At 49.4% G+C, this 19543-nt stretch overlaps 1 protein-coding gene across 1 annotated transcript in view; it reads right to left on the bottom strand.

Moving 5' to 3' along the window:
- Nucleotides 1–4894: 4894 nt before the first annotated feature.
- The window catches only part of ABCC2 (ATP binding cassette subfamily C member 2), a 62121-nt gene continuing 47472 nt past the window's right edge, over nt 4895–19543 (bottom strand). Inside the window, 9 exon segments of the mRNA XM_045854551.1 lie at nt 4895–5344; nt 6022–6216; nt 8681–8847; nt 9737–9895; nt 11007–11150; nt 11577–11678; nt 13436–13562; nt 15464–15663; nt 17155–17310. Of these exon segments, the coding sequence (XP_045710507.1) occupies nt 5215–5344; nt 6022–6216; nt 8681–8847; nt 9737–9895; nt 11007–11150; nt 11577–11678; nt 13436–13562; nt 15464–15663; nt 17155–17310 (1380 nt within the window). The 3' untranslated portion in view covers nt 4895–5214.

Genomic DNA, 19543 nt, shown 5'->3' with positions numbered 1-19543 from the left:
AGGTGGTGGGAGGGAGCGAGGATGCCGAAGGGCAGCAGCGGTGTGTTTGTGGAATGGGGGGGCACCCCCCAGGAAGTGGGGGAGGGGGTTGGGCTGTGCAGGTGTGGCTGGAGACCGCCCCTTGCTCAACACGGTGGCCAGAAGAAGGGCAAAGATGAACGTGGCCGACACGCCTTGACTGGTTGGAAGGCTGGGTGCTCCCACTGACTTTCGGCACACACGGGATTCTGGGAAAGGACTTTGAAATGGAGCACCCCAGAAAGCAAAACGTCTGTTGGTTCTTTCCCCTCCCCTAGTGGAGGGCATATCAATGGTCCCCAGCAAGCCTGCCAGCGGTGGCCAGTGTGGGCCTGGGAGCAGAAGCCTGGGGGCACAGGCTCCGAATGATGTCTGACGCTGGACAGCGACTGGAGACCAGCTGAGCCACCGACGTCTATGATGCCTTTGGGTGGGAGAAGAGGTTCCTGGCTCAACCTTGAACTGAGCTGGCAGAGGGTGACGGTGTGATTTTTCTTTGTGTGTCTTAGAGGGAACGGGCTTTGAGGCAAAAAAATAAAACTGTTATTTCCAAAGACCTTGGTGGTAACAGCACTGTGAACAGGTTTTTCTTGTGTTATTTCCAGTTCCTGAACCTACGTAGCAATTGTGATGACATATTTAAACAGCTGGTTTTGATGTCATACTCTGACTTTTCCTTTCCCCTTACTTTTGTTACCCAGATATTTTAGGCAGAAACTTGCCATTAAACAAAAGGTTCTTTTCCACCGAACTCCATCTTTGGAGATTTGCCTGGTAGGCGGCAAGCGGTAGGCCCCACCTGCTGGTTGGGTTCGGTAACAGTCATGCGAGAAAAAGTCACTGGCTGTGGGCAGAGGCACGTGTGGGCCCAGCAGCTGACTCTGCAGGACCGTGTGGCGGAGCTGCCTGTGCACCAGCACGCCCGGCCAGCCCGGGACGCCAGGGGAGTCTGGCTCCAAGCCTTTCTCCCGGCAGCCACTCCTCAGGTCCAGGCTCAGGGAAGCTAACAGTGACAGACCCCTGTCTGTCACAGCCTCCTCCAGTCCTAGGAGTCACCATGATGCACTTGAACCAGGGACCTTCCTACAGCCTCTCAGATGAGATCACCAAAAAGACTGAAACAGGACCAAGCTGACTAAGGCCTTTGCAACTTGAGAGAATAGTGACAGGAGAGTTGAAAGCCACTTTTAGCTGGGCTTAAAAGACGGTGTGGGCCTCTACAAATTCAAACTGCAGGGGGATTTAGTGAAGGTCAGTCATTGTCATACTGACCAGTAGAATATCAGCAATTTTATCAGCGATTCAGACTTATGGTATTGTGTTTCCTCTTGCTGCTGTAACAAATTACCACAAATGTGTGGCCTACAAGAACACAAATTTACAGTCTCACAGTTCTGGAAGTCAGAAGTTCAAAATCTGTTTCGCTGGGCAAAAGTCAAGGCGTCAGTATGGCTGGTTCCTTCTGGAGGCTCCAGGTGAGACCGCTTCCTTTTCCAGCTTCTAGAAGCTGCCTGTACCCCTTGGTTCGTGGCCTCTTCCTCCACCTTCAAAGCCAGCAACAGCATCTTCAAATCTCTCTGCTTCTCATCACACCGCCTTCATTCCGATTCTGACCCTCCTGACTCTCATAGGGTCCTTGTGACTGCACTGGGCCCGGCTGCATGGTCTCCCCACCACAATATCCTTACTCACGCCCCCAAGTCCCTTTCACCATGGAAGGTGAGCCTCGTGGATTCTGGGGATTAGGGCCTGGACATCTTCGGGAACCATTTTATCTGTCTGCCACAGGGATGGTCACGACACTCCTCAGGCCAGCTGTCTGTCTGGGAGTGGAAACGAGGCACCCACGCCATACCAGCGTTGCTGGGGCAGGGGTCGGCAAACCTTCTCTGTACAAGGCTGGACAGTGCACAGTCCAGGCTCTGCGGGCCGCTCAGTCCGCCACCACCCCGCAGCTCCACTGTGTAGCACAAAAGCCAGCAAAGATAACGCAGAAACAAGTGAGCATGGCCGTGTTCCAAAAAAACCTTTATTTACAAAAATAGTGGGACAGGTTTGGCCCTTGAGCCTTACTGCTGCCCTAGGTCCAGCTAACACAAAAGTATCCTGGTCAGCCATCAACACTGACGTCAATTATGCAGAAAACTAAACCTTTTGATGAAGGAAAATGAAGAGCTTGCCAAAGTGTAATTGGTTTACAGATAATTGTAAATAAAACTGTGTAATTGGTTCGCTAGAAAATGTATCAGGCAAATATTAATGGGACTAGTTTCTGTCTTTATGGTGCAACTAACAAACCAGACCACGACGTAGCAGGGCACGGGTGCTAATTAACGAAGAAGCCAGCAGGCAAGGGTGTTAGCCCCACCTGTGGGGAGAGACGTGTGTCCAGAGGTACAACCGGTGGACCACTGGACAGTCTCCGCGGATGGATACCAGCGGAGTGGCTGTCCGCAGAGAGAGAGAACACGCAGGTATGAGCATAGCGGCAGGTGAGCGTCCCGAGGGCTGCGCCGCAGAGCCTGTGGTTCCCAGTGGACGACGCTCTGGAGCAGAACAGCCGATGGGCCGTGTGGCGAAAGTGCCAAGGCGTCCCTCCGAGAGAGTATGGATGTGGCGACCCAGGCCTTCGTGGTTCGAGTTGAAGAGGAGCTGTGTGTTAGTCCACTTTTAAATTCTGTAAGGACCAAACTAGTTTTAAGTTGTTTTTCTTTTCTTCCCGTGATTCTTATTTTTATGCTTATTTTACCTAAAAGAAAATAGTGCCTTATATATGATCTTTTTTCTTTTTTCTACTTTTCCCCTAATTGCTTTTTACACTAGTTAAAACAGTCAAATTCTACAGCATAACCAATCACTTGCATATAAAGCAAAAAAGGAACACTATGAAAATGGAGTGCTTCTAATTTTTTATGCAATTTCATAATCTTTTGCTTGTGTCTTCAAACAGTGTGAAACCTTTAAAAAAACTGTTTAGTGTCTAATCTATGTAGAAGACTAAGTTCATGCTTATAATTGAATGTGGTCTTTGCTAACAATCTAAATTATAAAAGTTTAGAGATTTAAATGTTTCGCACAATATTGTTTGCTAATTTTAAATAAAGATATGACCGGTTAGCACTTGTGACTCAATGTATTCTCATCCTGTTACCTGAATGAAATGAATTTCCTCAGAGGGTATGCGAAAGGCACGCATACAGAACCGGCCTGCAAAAAACTGAGGTCCGACTGGTACGTTTATTTTTCCTGTTTGTGCCAGTGTGTCAGTGTGGAGTTACTTTGTTTTATTCAACTCTATTGCTGCATTCTTGGCATTCACTTTTCCTGTTCAGTTTTTTAAAGATTTTTTTGAAAAGTATGTGTATAGTTGCTATATTCTAGCCACTGAAAGATAGAAAAAAATGAGTAAGAAATTATTCCTATTTTCAAGAGGTTTGCAGCTTACTGAGGGAGACCCACACAGAAACATCCAATGAAGTCACTGCACTATCGCTGGGCCTCGCAGCTGGAACCACCACACAGCTACCCGTGGACAAGAGCCATGCCTGTCACAACTGCCATCACCTCTCCCAGGACAGATTCCCCTGCCCCTCTGTGTCACTGGTATCTGAATTAAAGTCTGGTGCTGGCACGGCTGATTAATGGGACCTGGTCACATGGCTGCTCCCTCGCCTCCCACCAAGAATCCTGAGTTTGGGAAGTCGCCAGACACAGAACTGTGGCTCAGATGCTGCAAAAGACTGAAATCCACGATGGCACTGAAAACTAGCTTGGGGTGTAAGAGGAGAGGGGACCAGGGAAGGCTTGTCTGAGAAGGGAACCTCTTGGTTGAGTCAGAATGAGTTAGAGGTAGCCAGGGTGTTCCAAGCAGAAGGGATAGAGAAGCAAAAGGCTAGAAGCAAAAGGTGAGTGTGAACCTAAAAGCACTTTACTGTCGCTGGAGCTTATGGGAGTTAGGAGCAACGAGATTGGATCAGATGTTGGGAGCTTCATTATATCGTACTAAGGAGTTTTAACTTTCCTCTGGATGGCCGTTGGATGAAGGGTGGAAGCAGAAGACAAAGAACATGTATGAATGACCCACGGACATGGACAACAGGGTGGGGACTGACTGTGGGAGAGGGGAGGCGGGCAGAGGGGGAAAATTGAGACAACTGTAATAGAACAACAATAAAAATTATTTTTAAAAGAGGAGAGTTTTGCATATTCGATCCCTGGTGGCCGTAGGTGGGGGGATCTGAGGAAACCCATACAGGAAGCAGGGATTCTTCTTGGACAGCTCAGGTTCACTCGGCCTCCGAGAATGTCCACAGAGAGAGTGCTAAGGAGAGTGAACAGCTTCTTGCAAGAATTCACAAGGCACACAAGGACATAAAGCACCATGAGTGAGAACCAGCAGGAACCTCCTATTGAAACCTCAGGCCGTGATCATGTAGTGGTTTGTACTCTACTCTGTGAAACCTCAACAGGAACCGGGTAAATATAAATGAAACCCTCACTGAGGTACCAATTCATACCCATCAGGCTGACAAAGTGCTTTATGTCGGCATTGCCAGTTTGGCTTTGGCATTACCGAATATATTCATGGAAACATGTGCACACCCCTACTCCCGCATTACACCCTAAGAAAGTCTTGCACATACATCTCAGGAATTACATATCAGAATGCTCATAGCAGTACAGTTCATCATAGAAAAAAAATAACCCTGCTGCTGACCAACATTAAAACGGGCACACTGCGTGCGTTCCCCCGCTGCTGTACTGCAGAGCAGTGAACATGGACTCACCCCTCTATGGGCGTGGACCGGATACACCTCAAAGGTAATATTGAGCCAGAGTCGAAAGTTGTAGAAGAATGCATGAGTATGAGCCAGGCTGTTTGCATAAGTTTTTTTTAAAAAAAGATACACATCATTTAAAGATACATACAAAGTGGTAAAACTAAAACGGAAAGCAAAGGGATAATTATCTTTCGGCACAGTGGCTGTCTCCGGGGGGAGCAAGGAGGGAGGGTCAGAGTGGGCTGGCCGGGGATCCTGATGGAGCGGCTGCTTCCATTTCCTTCACCTGGGCAGTGGGGACAAGGCTGATCCTTCTTTATAATTCACATTTTACACACATTTCTGTATGTATGATATAGTTCTCAAAAAATAAGGAATGATCCTTCTAGACCTTTCTGAGCCTCGGGGCCTGCTGTCACAAGGCTGTGCTGTTCCCACGTTCAATGCCAGCTTCTTTGGCCATAAAATAAAAGGGGCCAGATTTTTCCAGCAGTTCTTCAGGGCTGCCATACTCCACAATCTTCCCGTTGTCTAGCACCATCACCCTGAAACGCAGGAGAGGGAGACGCCAGCCTTAGAAAGCAGCACCTCGGACCACAGCATTTGTAACAGCCAGTGCTATGTCGTGGTGCAGGCATTCACACAAGGCTACAACGCAGCACAGTGAATAAACCACAGCTGTTTGCATCGACACGATGAAACCGTATGAAATGTTGAGCAAGAGAATCAGGTGGTAGAATATTTGCCAGCTGAGTCCATTTACGTAAGCTTTTTTTTTTTTTTTTAAAGATACACGTTGTTTAGGGCAGCCTGTTTGTAGGGTTGCTGACCTTACCCCCGTGTTCAGTGTGATCCGTCCGAGGAACAGAAAGCAGGTTACAGGGCAGCAGCTGAGACCGTGGGTGGCAGGACCGCAGTCAGCATCTGCCACTCACGGCCCGAGCCTCCACCTCCCCGGGCTCCGTTACGGTTACAGGGACACCCAGTTTTCCATCCCCGCCCCCCGCCCGCCCCGAGGTGGTTTCCTTAACCCTGTTGCCTTTCGTTAGCTTGATGTATATCATTGTGGGCAAATGAGTTGAAATTGCTCACTGTCCGTTTCTTCGTTAGTAAAATGACGGCGGTTAACCCATCCCCAGTGACCTACCTCACCGCAGACACTGCTGCCGTGGACACAGGGTTAAGCCTCCCCACCCGGCCCTGCCCCGCCCCGCCCACTCACTGGTCGCTGTCCATGATGGTGTGCAGCCTGTGGGCGATGGTGATGGTCGTGCAGTGGGAGAACTCCTTTTGGATGGTTATCTGGATGAGGCGATCGGTCTCCAGGTCCACCGCAGCCGTGGCCTCATCCATGATCAGAATCTTGGATTTCCGCAGCAGAGCCCTGGCCAGGCACAGTAGCTGCCTCTGCCCGATGCTGCAGACCCAGGAAGAAACCACGCCTTAGCCCCAGGGCCCAAGGAAGGACCTGGGCTGGGAGGTCGGCAACCACCCCCCTCCAGAAGGCTTCGGCCTCTTCCACCAGCTGTTCCTTGTTGCCACGGGCAATGTTTGCCAAACTTCCCCAGCAAATCAGAAGACCCAAGTACTTAATTTAAAAAAGTCACACTTGTGGGCCCCCCAGTACTCAGTTGGAATAGGAAGGAGCCAAGGAATGTGTATTTGTAACAAGCACCCCTGGGGATTTTCCTGTGTAGCAAGTTTGGGAAGCATTGGAGCAGCAATAACGCTTTGCACTTGGCTACGGCGCCATCCTGGCACAGCAGCAATTCCAAAGCAAGATGGATGCCCCAAGTTCATTTCTGCAGTGTCTGACCTGACACCATTAAGATAGGGCGACACTGCCTCAGAGTGCCTCAGTGGCATTTCTTAGTGGCCTTAGCAAATCCATCTGTTATTTTAATGTGTAATTCTAGTCTCAAGGCTAATTATTTGTTTGAGGCCTTCTGCCTCTATTAGAGATGTAGCTATCTTAATGAACATGATGTCTTGGTGTGAGATGCAATATATGTGGAACTTGAATATGCTTGTGAAATGCAAATCACTTTAATTTGCAAAGAGCTGGTAATGAAGGCTGGACCTCTTACTTACACAGAAAAGCTTTGGGAAATGATGTGGAGGAAATATTCCGTAATTAGCTGATTGCTCTTGCCTGCTGTGGCCATTAGGGAACATATTAAACAGAGTGTGGCTAGACTAAAAGTTCTGTAATTCTCTGGGAGAAAATTTCTGCAGATGAGAAGTCACCCAAGATGAGCTGCCAGTTTCTCTCTGTACTGTAAAAACAGAGGCGACTGCAAAACTAGTTCCTGAACTTATGCCCAACTGCTGCTGGTTCTGTTGGGCCTCACACCACAGGCTGCTGCCAAGCCGCCAGTTTGGCTCTCAGCTGCTGCCTCTCTCTCTCCCCCAGCTGATGGATCTCTGGGAAATTTACGTTTCAACACCACCAAACCAGGTCTGAGATCAAGGCACTGGGGATGCCGTCGAGGTGTCTCCCAGCACAGAGGAGGATGGTGCCATTTTTTGTTCTTACAAACCGGAAGTATCAAGGCCCCCCATCACATCCTGATGGAGGGTCACACACGGTCCCTTGCGTCTGCAGCATTTGCTGCCTGGCATTTCCTCACACAAAGCCTGTCTTCCCCATTGCGCCGCTGGTGCTGGGTGGCCAGCGGTTGGGTCTGTGTCCTCTCCCGCTCTATCTCCAGTGCCTGCATATGGTGGATGCTCAAGGTGTATCTGTCGACTGAATGTTTGAATGGTCTATTTCGTAGGCTACAGGCCCACTTAAGTCCTGCTGGTTCCCACACCCATTTCTGGGGGAAAACAAACGTGGCAGCCTTCTATCCCGAAGCCGCACACTGAAGTCACCTGGGCCCCTGAGTCAGCTGGTCTGGGGTGCAGCCTGGGCATTGAGATTTTTTTTAAAAAAGATTCCTAAGTGATTCTAGTGTGCAGCCTAGTTAAGAACCAGTGTTCTGGGCTGTGCTTCTCAAACTGTAATATACCTGAAAATCACCGAGGAATCTTACTAAACTGCAGATTCTGGTCAAGAGCCTAAGTATCTCCATCTACAAGTCCGAGGGGGAAGCCAGAGCTGCTGCTCCACTAGTCGAGTTACTGGGCCGCCCTTCGTTGATGAGCCTCACCTGCTAGTGGCCCTGGCCCTGCTGGCCACGCCCAGGGCCCCTGGGGCTGCGGGAAGGTCTGCGTCAGAGCAGTGGGCTCTGGCTGAGGGCTGAACGTCAGCGTGTGGAGGGAAACACCCAGTTGTCAAAGGGAAATTGCCAGGTCAACTTACTGACTGACAGCTAAGCACATAGTGAATGAAGGCTGTAAGTAAATGTGAATTGTCAGCATTCACAGAAAGCCTTTGGAAAGGCAGAAAGCACTGGGAAGCAGAGAGTCTGCCAGTTTCAGGTGTCTCGGGTGCCTGCGGACTGGGTGGATGCCACATCCCCGTCACCGAATGCCCTGTATACCTGTGCTGTCCGCCTGGGATGCCCACAGCGACCCCTGGGATCCTGTGGCACTCCCAGGTCCAGTGCGCCCCTCACACCGGTGAGATCAGACTTTCTGGGCTCCGACTAGGCTTCGGGATTGTTTTGTCCTGACTGCAGGGAGCAGCTAAGAGAAAAACTGCACAAAGGCGGACCTGGGAACTCCATTTAAAGTCTCATGAGGGCTCACGCACCAACAGTCAGCAGTTCCCATGCACATTTTCATCCGTCCTCTCATGTCATCTCCACAGCAGGTCCCCTTGACACATGAGGGGTCACACCTGGACCATGCCAGGCTCCCGCCAGCACACGGAGCCACGCAGTGGTCCCCCTCACTGCCTCTCACTGCCAGTGGGTCGGTGGGTTCGGAAACATTACCTGAGGTTGTCTCCAGCCTCTGTCAGCTCGTGGGACAAACCGAGTGGCAAGCTGTCCACAAAGGGTTTGAGGTGAGCCAGCTCCAGGGCCTTCCAGATCTCCTCATCTGAGTAGTTGTTGAAAGGGTCCAGATTCATCCTCAGGCTTCCAGAGAACAGGATGGGGTCCTGCGTGTCAAGGGACGAAGGGGCTGTTGGGGCTAATGGCAGAAAAGGGGCTCGCGGTGCTGGGTGGCTGGGAGACAGCGAGTCGGACTGGCCCAAGAGGGAAAGCTGGGTGGAAAGCCCCGCACTCCCACAGGAAAACGCATGGTGTGGAGTTGGAAGGGTCATGGGTGCTACAGTCACAGGAGAATTTATTACGCCTTTGAAGAGGCTGGAGAAAAGAGCGCATCAAACTGAACAAACCCTCAACAAACCAAACCCGCCCCCAGAGACTTGGCTGCAGGGAGCAGAGGAGGGGCGGTTCTAATGAGGACCCACAAGCCACCCAGAAGCCTCCAGGGCAGTCCTTACTCGGTGGGGTCCAGAGAGGAAGCGAAAGGGAAGCCTTTCTTGCCCACGCACTGAGTGTTGGCTTGCTGGCAGAAACCTGCAGCAAATTCCCTACTCTGCCTTTTAACCTTATCAAATGAGGAATATAAAGCTTAATGGTTTCAAGCTTCAGCGGCGAAACTGCTAATGCTGATTGCAAAAGGTTTCGCAAACCATGCTGGGCTATAGAAATGCTAAATAATCATCTGCTTTATTTGACTTCTGTTGTGTTGCTGCCACCTATTGGCTAGATACAGGCAGTCACATGAGCACATTGCCAAAAAAAAAAAAGAGAGAGAGAAGAGGAAAAGAAAAGAAAAGAAAAGAAAAGAAAAGAAAAGAAAAGACAAGACAGACCTTATTTTTGGAAGTTCGGAAACAGTGTGTCTTAGGGAGGGAAGTAGCCCAGGCGCCCTGGTAGACTGCAGAAATAACACTGCTCATGGAATCTGCATCAAGAAGATGCACAAGTTTCCTGCATCTGTCCCCTGCCGTGTGCGACAGAGCAAGTGCGAGAGCTCACCTGGGGGATGATGGTCAGTTTCTCTCGGAGGTCATGGAGCCCAATGGAAGCAATATCTACCCCATCAATGACGATCTGGCCGCCTGCAGCCTCCAGGATTCTGAAGAGGCAGTTTGTCAGGGATGACTTCCCAGCTCCGGTCCTGCCCACCACACCAATCTGTAAAGAGGTCCCCAGGTTAGGTCACCATGCAATTGTTGGTGGAGAAAAATGCAGCCTGGGGCAGTCAGAATCACAGGAGGAAAGAGGCAGTGATTAGCCTCTTGATCTCTAAGATGTTAAACTGCTTTGGGGTTCGGTGGGGAAAAATGGCTCAGATGTTGGAACAAGATGGCTGTCCCATCCCGCCCCTAAACTGTGGCTTGCCGAGAACCCCAGTGACTGTTGGAAATGGACACATCAGCAACTGTTGTTATAATTATTATTGGAAACTATAGATTTTTTAAAATCCTTGATTAGAAGTGAGGAGAAAGGAATGATCAGGCCTACCACTGTGACAGGACATAGCTGAACAGCAGCCATTCTCAGACAGCAGCCATTCCCATAAGCAGTTATCTCAAGGTCATACACTAACTCCCGCTTTCTGCTTCTGTATGCCCGCTTTCAGCAGCTGCACTCCTTCCCCCTCCTCCTTCTGCCTTTGTTACAAGAATATAAGCCAGCCCCAGCCTGAACTCGGAGCCCAGAATTTGGAATCTGTTTCCTCTGGGTCTGCATGCGTGAATAAAACTCCACTTTGCAAACCCGGAAGCCGTTTGAGTCGTCTTTTCTGTAACACCATCAGCTGAGAACCAGACCCTGACTTGGACCTCAGCATCCTTCCTCAGACACAGTTTCTGGTCCTGCATCAGACCCCAAGTCCTCAGAGAGCAAGGACACCAAAAGAGGGTGCAGGACTTTGCAAAACCTGAAGGAGAACTATTCTCACCAGTTCTTTCCCCAAACGAGGTGCTTCCTGACTTCCTCTTTACATTCTCTGGCCCTCTCGGGAAATAAGCCCTGGTCAGCTACAGGGAAATGAGCGCAAGGAGGCAGGGCAGGGCTGAGCAGAAAGGCCTCACAGTCCCAGTAAGTCCGATGGACCCCATGTGGATATCCTGCCCTCTGGTGGTGGCGCTGTGTTATTACATTTCCCAGCCGGGGAAGTGCCCAGATCCTGTCACTACGCAGGAAAGATCAAAGACTTGGGCTTGGTTGCTCACCACCTCTGTGTCCAGCTGCCCTTCCATCACAAGGACCCACATCCCAGCCTTTCTTCAGTCCCACCTACCTTCTCCTGGCTCTTGATGTCACAAGTGATCCCTTTCAGTACCAGATCCAGTTCAGGCCGGTACCGCACTTGGTAGTTGTTAAACTGAATCTCCCCTTTGCTGGGCCAGCCTGCCGGAGGCCTCTTATCAGTCACCCAGGGTGCCTGGCAAGGAGACGGGAAATGTTTTTACATGGAGTCAACTCGCTGAACAGTCTCTGTGGGACTCGAGTCGCAGAGCAATAGAGGGGTAGCAGTGTATCAGACGCCTGTGGGCATCTACGTTTAATAGACGGAACTAGACTAGAGCTTCCAGAGGTTCCTGCCTTATTCAGTCGAAAAAACCCTATCTCACAAGGCCTCCAGACGGAGCCACGATTTAACTTAGTACATTCGAAGATGTGACTTTCCCCAAACCATTTCCTATTCTAAGTTTAAAGAAATCGGGTCATTTGAGTTACAGCAAGGGGAACTCTTAGGAGAACCTTTATAAGCCCCCATGTGTGACCTCTGGACAAGGTGAGAATGCTCTGTCAGAGGAGTCCCATCGTTGTCTTTGCCTGGTCCCTTAGTCTCTCTGGTACGTCTTACCTCACTTTCCAGGTTTATGTACTCAGTTATCCGCTCAACGGCCACAATGTTGGTCTCAACTTCTGACGTCATCCTCACCAGCCAGTTCAGCGTTTGTGTGATCTACAGAAAAACCAGAAGACTAAAGATCGTCTCGGGCTCAGGAACCAATGCAACTTGTCAAACCACAAAATCGATCCGGTGCCTGCTCAGCACTCAGCATCGTGCTGAGCTCTCCTCTACCGGGGAGCAAGGAAAGCGTAAGTGTAATGTTTGCCCCCTTGAAGGAGGAAGTGCGTGAGGTGGGGGCATTGAATAGCTGGAGGACAACCAAATGCTCGACTGCGTGGTGCTCGCATGAACGACGATATGGGCCTGGAGTGTCTTGGGGCTAGAGCTGGGGCTGCAGGGGCTGGCAGGTGGTGGAGAGGAACCAGAACGTGGCTCTCCTGCCTGTGAGCCTCGAGTTCTTTGTGGAAGGGGTGGAGGGTGGCCTTCTACAAATGGGGAAAACATAAGGAAAGGCACCAGGTGGGAAAACACCTTCCAAAAGGCTGCCTCTTCTCTCTGCTCTCAATTAGCAACAGCTCTTTTGAGAACCCAGCCCTCAGGGTGGATCCTTGTCCTCCTTTACCCAGTAACTCCCGGTGCCTTGCTGCCGTTACAGAGATGCCTCTCACCACCAACAGGGGGTGGTCATGATCTGGAGCCTCGGGAAGCTTCTTCCAGGTAGAGACTCAGACCAGTTTTTGTTGAGTGAATGGTGGTTAGAAAGAGGGAGAGCACAGGATCAAGGGGACTAAGAGTTGAGCATTTTGTGTAGGTGGAAAACACATAAAATTGTTGATATTGAATGTTTTTGTTTTGGTTCACTCTAATAGTTCTCTAATTCTTTGTCCCCTCTCTCTTAGGTTAATAAGGCTGGAAAAGGGTGGACAAAGAACCAGTGGCACAGGGAACAGTGTGGCACTCTGGCGAACAACAGCATCCTTCCGGGTGTTGCCACAATCGCCTTGGGCCTCACTAATGTCTACTGAAGACAGCACCAGCTAGAGGGTGCTGTAGCTATGCAAATCCCAGTATTAGTGCAGAAAGACACCGGGAAAGATGACTGAAGGACCCATTAAATGGGTATCATTTATTGAACATTTACTATAGTGCCAGCCACTGTCTTCGGTGCTGGGGAATAATGTCTAACCTTTAGCCCCTTGTCACTCTGAGGATGCAGTATAGTCTTATTGAACTCTGTGTTCTTTATCAGAATTATCTTCCATTATTCTGTAATCTAAGAAAAATAAATGTAGAAGTTATTTGTTTAAAAGACCTTCTGGTTACTGCTATTATGGAAAAGAAACTAATATTTTCCCTCCTTTGACTAGAATCAAGCAAAAAGGCAAAAGGACAGGGAATTATTAGACTGACTCATTTGAAATTGCTTTCTTGCCCTGGCTGGTGTGGCTCAGTAGGTTGGGCGTTGTCCTGCAAACCTAAATGTTGCTGGTTCAGTGCCCGGTCAGGGCACATGGCTGAGTTGTGGGCCGGGTCCCCATTGGGGGTATGCGAGAAGACATTGATCAGTATTTCTCCCTTCCCTCCCACTTCTCTGAAAATAAATAAATAAAATATTTTAAAAAATTGCTTCCTTAACTCCCAAGAGCAACAACATTTATGTCCAGATGACGCTGGTACCTATTCAGAAAGAGGACGGAGCGTGTCTGCGAGTTACACAACTGGTAAGAGATGGAGCTGGGGTTTGAACCTCAGGCTCCCCAGTGCCTCTGGATCTCGAAAAGACTCAAGAGCTGGGCTCAGGGCACACTCTGGGCGCAGTTCAAGAATGAGCACAGTAATTTAACCGCAGTCCCACCCTTCAGACTCACATTGAGCGCATTGGACAGTACGAAGCCCACAATGTCCCCACTCAGCGTGTCTCTATAAATCACCATCATCAAGGACGAAAAGAAGACAATCAAATTCCCAACCAGCTCCAGACGCACGGCAAGCCACCTGCAGGACGACAGAACCAGAGCGAGGTGTCACAGGGAGGGACCCGCCTCCTCACCTGACCCAGCAGCGGAGAGAAGACGTGTTCGTAGAACATTCCAGGGGCTTGAGCTGGGAGAATGTGTTCCCAGCAGGAGCTTCAGTCTGACCCTACCATGTGCTCCTAAAGTCTTCCACGTTGGATTTTAGAAAAACCCTGCACCTTAAGGACACCAGTGGAGTTGTCTGAACTAAGGGGGTCCTGCTGGTTCAGTGTCTCCCAAAGTTATCGAATCATAAGGATTCGAAGTAGAAGTTATTTGTTTAAAAGACCTTCTGGTTACTGCTATTATGGAAAAGAAACTAATATTTTCCCTCCTTTGACTAGAATCAAGCAAAAAGGCAAAAGGACAGGGAATTATTAGACCGACTCATTTGAAATTTCTTTCTTGCCCTGGCTGGTGTGGCTCAGTAGGTTGGGCGTTGTCCTGCAAACCTAAATGTTGCTGGTTATCCAGTTAGGAGCAATCCGGTTAGGAGCAATTGTTAAAAATATACAAAATCATGCAAAAAAAAAAAGTTTGGACTCTTCTCCAGGAGATTCTGACTCAGGGGGCCTAGGGTGAGGTTCAGGAACCTGCGTTTAAACAAATGTTCCAGGTGATTCCTTCTGATTAGATGGGGAAATCGTGCCACACTCTCTGTGGCGTCCAAGCTTCCAGTGTCTCTGGGCCACCCTGGAAGAAGAGGACTTGTTATGGGCCATGCATTAAATACATTGCAACATGTAATAACAAAAAAGTATCATAATGTTTTAAGTAAATTTCCGATGTTGTATTGGGCCGTGTGCATGGCCATCCTGAGTCACTCGCGGCCTGTGGGCCGCAGGCCGGACGCCCCGGGAGAACCTGCGTGGGAGCGGCAGGGCGGAGTGCAGCGCGTCCTGTCTGAGCTCACGGTTTTGAAGAGGCAGAGAGGAGTCTGGGGGTGGGGAGAAGTTAGGCGTGACGTGACCACAGGGAGGTCAACTGTAGAGAAGCAAGTAGGATATAGACAGACATAGTTTACAAACATTGACTTCCCAAGTAAGGTGTGTTTAAATAAATTTGCACCAATAATTTGAGCATTGTACAAATAAATATGATCCATGTTTACAATGGGCATCCAATGGGGCTGATTTATATACCTGTTTCCCTTGTGAAAAGTACCTAAGAAATCAAATATCTTCACCGTCACATTCCTGGCCTCTCCATGTTCCAGATAACACTGAGACCACTGGCCTGCCCTTAGCGCCTCCAGACCATGTGGAAGGCGCTCAAGAGTTTCACTTCCTCTACAAGGCCTTTCTCCTTCAAGCACCCACCGCTTCTTGCCAGGGTCTAGTGATGCTGGAGAAGTGAAGAATGCTCACCCCCCTTAGCAACTCCCCCTCCCCAGGATGTGAGCTTTCCAATGTCATCGCTGTCTTTCCCTAACAACTCCCACATCCCCTCCCTCCAGCCTCTGCTTCTCTTGCCACCCACAGAGGGTTGTCCTCCCTGTGCAGAATCTCACATGTACTCCTGGGGAAGCAGACAGAGGATACCCAGGTCCCCCAACACCTGTGCAGGACCCGGGTCGCACTGTGCTCACAGACATTGTCTGACTTGCGCCATAAGCCTGGGCCCTGTCCGTTGTCGGAACAAACAGAGCGAGGTTTCCCTAGAGGGGCGGAGGCAGCTCCCCTCGCGTGGGGAGTGGCGGAGCGGACACTGGGCCTGGGTCTCTGATGCCGCAGCTCCTGCTGTCTCCTCTCTCCTTCCACTGCAGGCGCATTTGGCTAGAGTGACTTTCTTACCACTGGCCATGTCTGTTGTCCCATAGCTAATGTCACGTGCGCAGCACCCCAAAGCACACTTTTGGGTGAACGCCCAGGGAAGCCTCACCTGTTGGAGATGATCCAGGAAAAGACACATTTCTGGTTGGTGTCAATCAACATCTCATTGTGTTTCAGGAATCGCTGCTGGTGCTGAAACGCGCGGATGACAGGCAAGCCCGACACAGTCTCACTGAAGAAAGAGTAGAGTGGGGACCTGGTGACGGAGTCCAGACGTCTCAGCTGGCGGGAAGTGGCCACATAGAACATCTAGACCCCAAAAGTAGGGAGTCGGTTAGTCACACAGTTGTGTCACGTTGGCTGTACCTCTTCCTTCTTCACCTCGCTGGTCATGGCCCACACTGAACAGGACGGAAGCCTCCAGTCTCGCCCCCGGCCGGAAGAGTGATGAGAGGGGCTCAGAGGAAGAGGGTGGTGGGAAGAGCTGAGGTTGGTGGGGAACAGAAGAAGAGGGCAGTGAGGAGGCTCTCTCGCAGCCTCCGTGGTCTGAACTTCCAATCCACGTGAGCAGTTTTGTCAGCCTAGTCCATGCTCTCCCCAAGGATCTGCTCATATTGTCCAAATGACAGGTTTTTTTGTAACAGAAAAAAAATGGTCTCCAAAATGACTGTGTAAACGCAGATGGGACCCAAGGGCTGTGGAAAGTGGGGTGGTCAGGAAGTGGCCAGAGAAGGGCATTTGGAGGGAGGCGTGGATAACAGTTGAGTGGAGACAGGTGGTGGCCCAAACTGTGCCTCGGTGCTGTGGTGAGAGAGGGCCCAGAGGTGTGTGGACCGCTGAGGGTCCGAGAGCCAGAGCTGGGCGTGACAGAGAGTGTAGGCCGACTCTCTGAGCCCCCGGGGGCTGAAGGGTGAGGTCTGGTGGAGAGGGTTAGTGGTGCAGCTGGATTCTGTGAGGGTTTGTTGAAACCAGGAAAGAGCTCAGCATCTGAGAGCCAGAACTCAAAGCATGATGCCTGAAGGTTTTCTCTAATATCCTGCATCTTATTTATTGGTTTGTTATGAACAGTCAGAAGGCTGTTACCAAGATGACAATGTACCCGAGGAAGAACTCAGTACGAACACCAGGGGAAGACCCCTCACAACCTGCCCTTGACTTGCAAGGTCAGAATAGTTTTCCTGTTTGTCCTGAAGGTAACTGGCGGGACACGAGTTCTCTCCACAGCTCCCTCCCTGCATCGGTTTTCATTATGAGCATGGAGTCCCTTCCACTTGCTCCAGTTTTTCTGTGGAGCTTGGTTCTCAAGCTACCTGTTCCCTCAAGAACACACTGGAACTGAGCCTGAGCCACCCAAAGGACCCAGTGAAACTGGACCTGCCCTGAAGAGAAAAGAGACGGAGTTCCTGTGGAGAGAACTCCAAGTGGAACTGCAAGCGGATCAGCCAAGGAAGCAGCCATAGCAACCAATGACCTAACCCTTGTGGGGGGTCTTATAGAGCTTCACAACTTGGTCCAGGGACCCCCTCAGGGCAGTCTTGGATGTGAACATGAGATTGCCCCACTTAAGCTTCTTGGGGGACAGCAGTTAAGGTGAGATTTGCTGTGGGCCACGCACCAATTGGTGCTGCCACTTCAGCTCCAGATAGTGGCCTGTGGGCTCCTCAGCTTCTGATATGAGTGAATAACAAAGATGCTGAAGAGGAGTGAGTGACGAGCAATAAACAAAGGAGAAGATTCCCAGGAAGGAAGCTGGGCCTTATAAACAGAGAGGAAAGGAGACGCAGCCATTTCCGAGCCTACCTGGACAGACACGTAAATGACACCAAGAGGAATGATGATGATGATGAAGACTGGAGTGGCCGTGCAGATCATGACAAGGGTGCTGATGATCCCCAGGAAGCACAAAATCCAGCTGCGCAAGGACGTGGGGAGGGTGTCGTCCACCGTGGAAATATCCTAGGAACACAGTTAGGAAAGATGGTATACTGATGACTTCCTATGGCATTCTAGATTTTCCTGATTCCAGCGGGGAATGTGTTCAATTCTGAGTTCTCTGCGACTCCTTCATTTAATCACTTCATGATATTCATTTGCCATAGACTGTTCTGCTCACCCTGAAAAGCAATGTCATTTCTGTAATGTCTTTATTTTTCTAAATCACTCCAAACAGATATGGCAGTCACCCTTCAACAGATTTACTCTTTTTGGTGAAATTCCCATTTGTGAAATTTATTAAACCATTCATAACCATCCTAAGCTAATAAAGCCTTACAAGGTAAACCCTCCTCCAGCCAAGTCATTTCAATTATTCTAACTTTACACAGGCCCCAGTCCCGCTGAGTACCTTGAATAGAGCCTGGTGTATCACAGGCATTCAATAAACATGTGTTTGGTGGCTACAGGCAAGCAGCCCTGCCACACACCACCCCCCGACCTTGACTGAGGAACCTGGAAAGTTGTTTCCTCTGTCAAGCATAGAACTGCAAGGGGATAGGGAGGTGGGGTCTATTCTGGCTGGTGCTCTAACCAGAGATAATGAAGGGGTCTTGCTACCATATCACCTTTGTGGTATCACCGTCATGTTGAATAAATGAGCAAATGAGTGGATGGAAGGATGGATGGTTGAGTATATACAGAAAGCATAGATTATATTTTTGGATTTCCCTTGCCCATATTTCTTAGAATCTGTTGATTCAAAGATTAGTAATATGTAAGTATCAAACTGAGTCCATATTATCTCTGAAGTGTCCCAAACTGGGCAAGGGAGAGCAGTTTCCTAACAGAGTCCTGAAGAGTGGATGACTCCTGAGTATACATCAGGATGTGAATAATAATATGTCCAGGGTTGGCAGAAAAAAGAAATCTCACCAGCTCTCAGTTCACTGCACATTCCTTTTGACTCTAACCTGGCACAGATTCTCCTTCTTTCCTCCACCTCCTCATCCATCTCCTCTTAAGGGCCCAACCTTTAGTTCTAGAGGACCCTAGATCAAACTGTCCTTTATGGGCCTGAGCCACTTCCCCCATAAAACTCACTATATAATTAATCACAGCTTTTTTTTTCCTGCAAAAGCAGCCAAATACAACTGTTGCCTAAGTAACTCACAGTAAGATCTCTGTGTTCTCTCTTTCAGAAGATTAATTATGTATTACAATGTCAGGAACAGGTTGCAATTTTTTGCACCTGTGTGAAATCTCCCTGTTGAAAATGGTGTGCCGTTTAAGGTTCTTTTAAAGAGCAGAGAGCCCATTAAAGTTGTCTCCAGTGACATCAGGCCCACCATTTTTGTCCCAGAGGAAGGTGGTAAATGCCCACTCTTGAAGCAGTCACTGTGTCCCCAAACCTGGCAGTGGGCTATGAGCTAGCCTTTCTGTGTCTGCTCCAAGATCACACAAAAAAAGGGTCCAGAGCTGTTCAGACGTTTTAAAATATGTACTCACTCTTCTGCAAAGGACTGAAAACTGTGCTGGTGACCATTCAATACTATTCAGAATTGCCTAGTTTTTGCCTCTGTTCCTAAAAGTTCCATCTCATATGCATTAAGATTCAATGAGTTTGGCCCTAGCAAGGTAGCTCAGATAGTTGGAATGTTGTCCCATACACTGAAAAGCTGCAGGTTTGATTCCCAGTCAGGGCACACACCTAGGTTGCAGGTTTGGTCTCAGGTTGGAGCACCTATGAGAGACAACCTATCAATGTTTCCCTCTCACACTGATGTTTTTCTCCCTCCTCCCTCCCTCCCTTCCACTCTTTCTAAAATCAATAAGTGTATCTTTGGGCGAGGATATAAAAAAAAAAAAGAATCAATAAGTCTGGTCTGGCCCATGGAAGAGAGCCATCTATATAATCTTAACATTTATTGGGCATTCCAATGACTAGGACAGTCCTTGGCTTGTAGAAGGTGCTCAGTAAATGTCGTCAAATGAATAAATGAATGAATGATTTACAGTAGATAGAGACAATGTTTTAGAACCTCCGTAAAACCACAGGTGCCTCTCTCCCACAATCCAGATCTAATGTGCGTGTCTGAAAGCGCAGGCGGCGTTTCAGGAATGGAGGTGGAGACCAAGCAGAGGGTTACCCTGCTATTCCTTTGATTCATTGTCACAGTCAGTGATAATGCTGTTACTTGTGTTTTCCCTCTGCACGCAGTCTCACTCACCCTGCAGTTCTACTGCCGACCGGCAC

This window comes from Phyllostomus hastatus, unplaced genomic scaffold (assembly GCF_019186645.2).
Source record: "Phyllostomus hastatus isolate PE091 unplaced genomic scaffold, TTU_PhHast_1.1 phas_scaffold_1066, whole genome shotgun sequence".
Taxonomy (NCBI): domain Eukaryota; kingdom Metazoa; phylum Chordata; class Mammalia; order Chiroptera; family Phyllostomidae; genus Phyllostomus; species Phyllostomus hastatus.
This window is presented reverse-complemented; position numbering and strand designations above follow the sequence as displayed.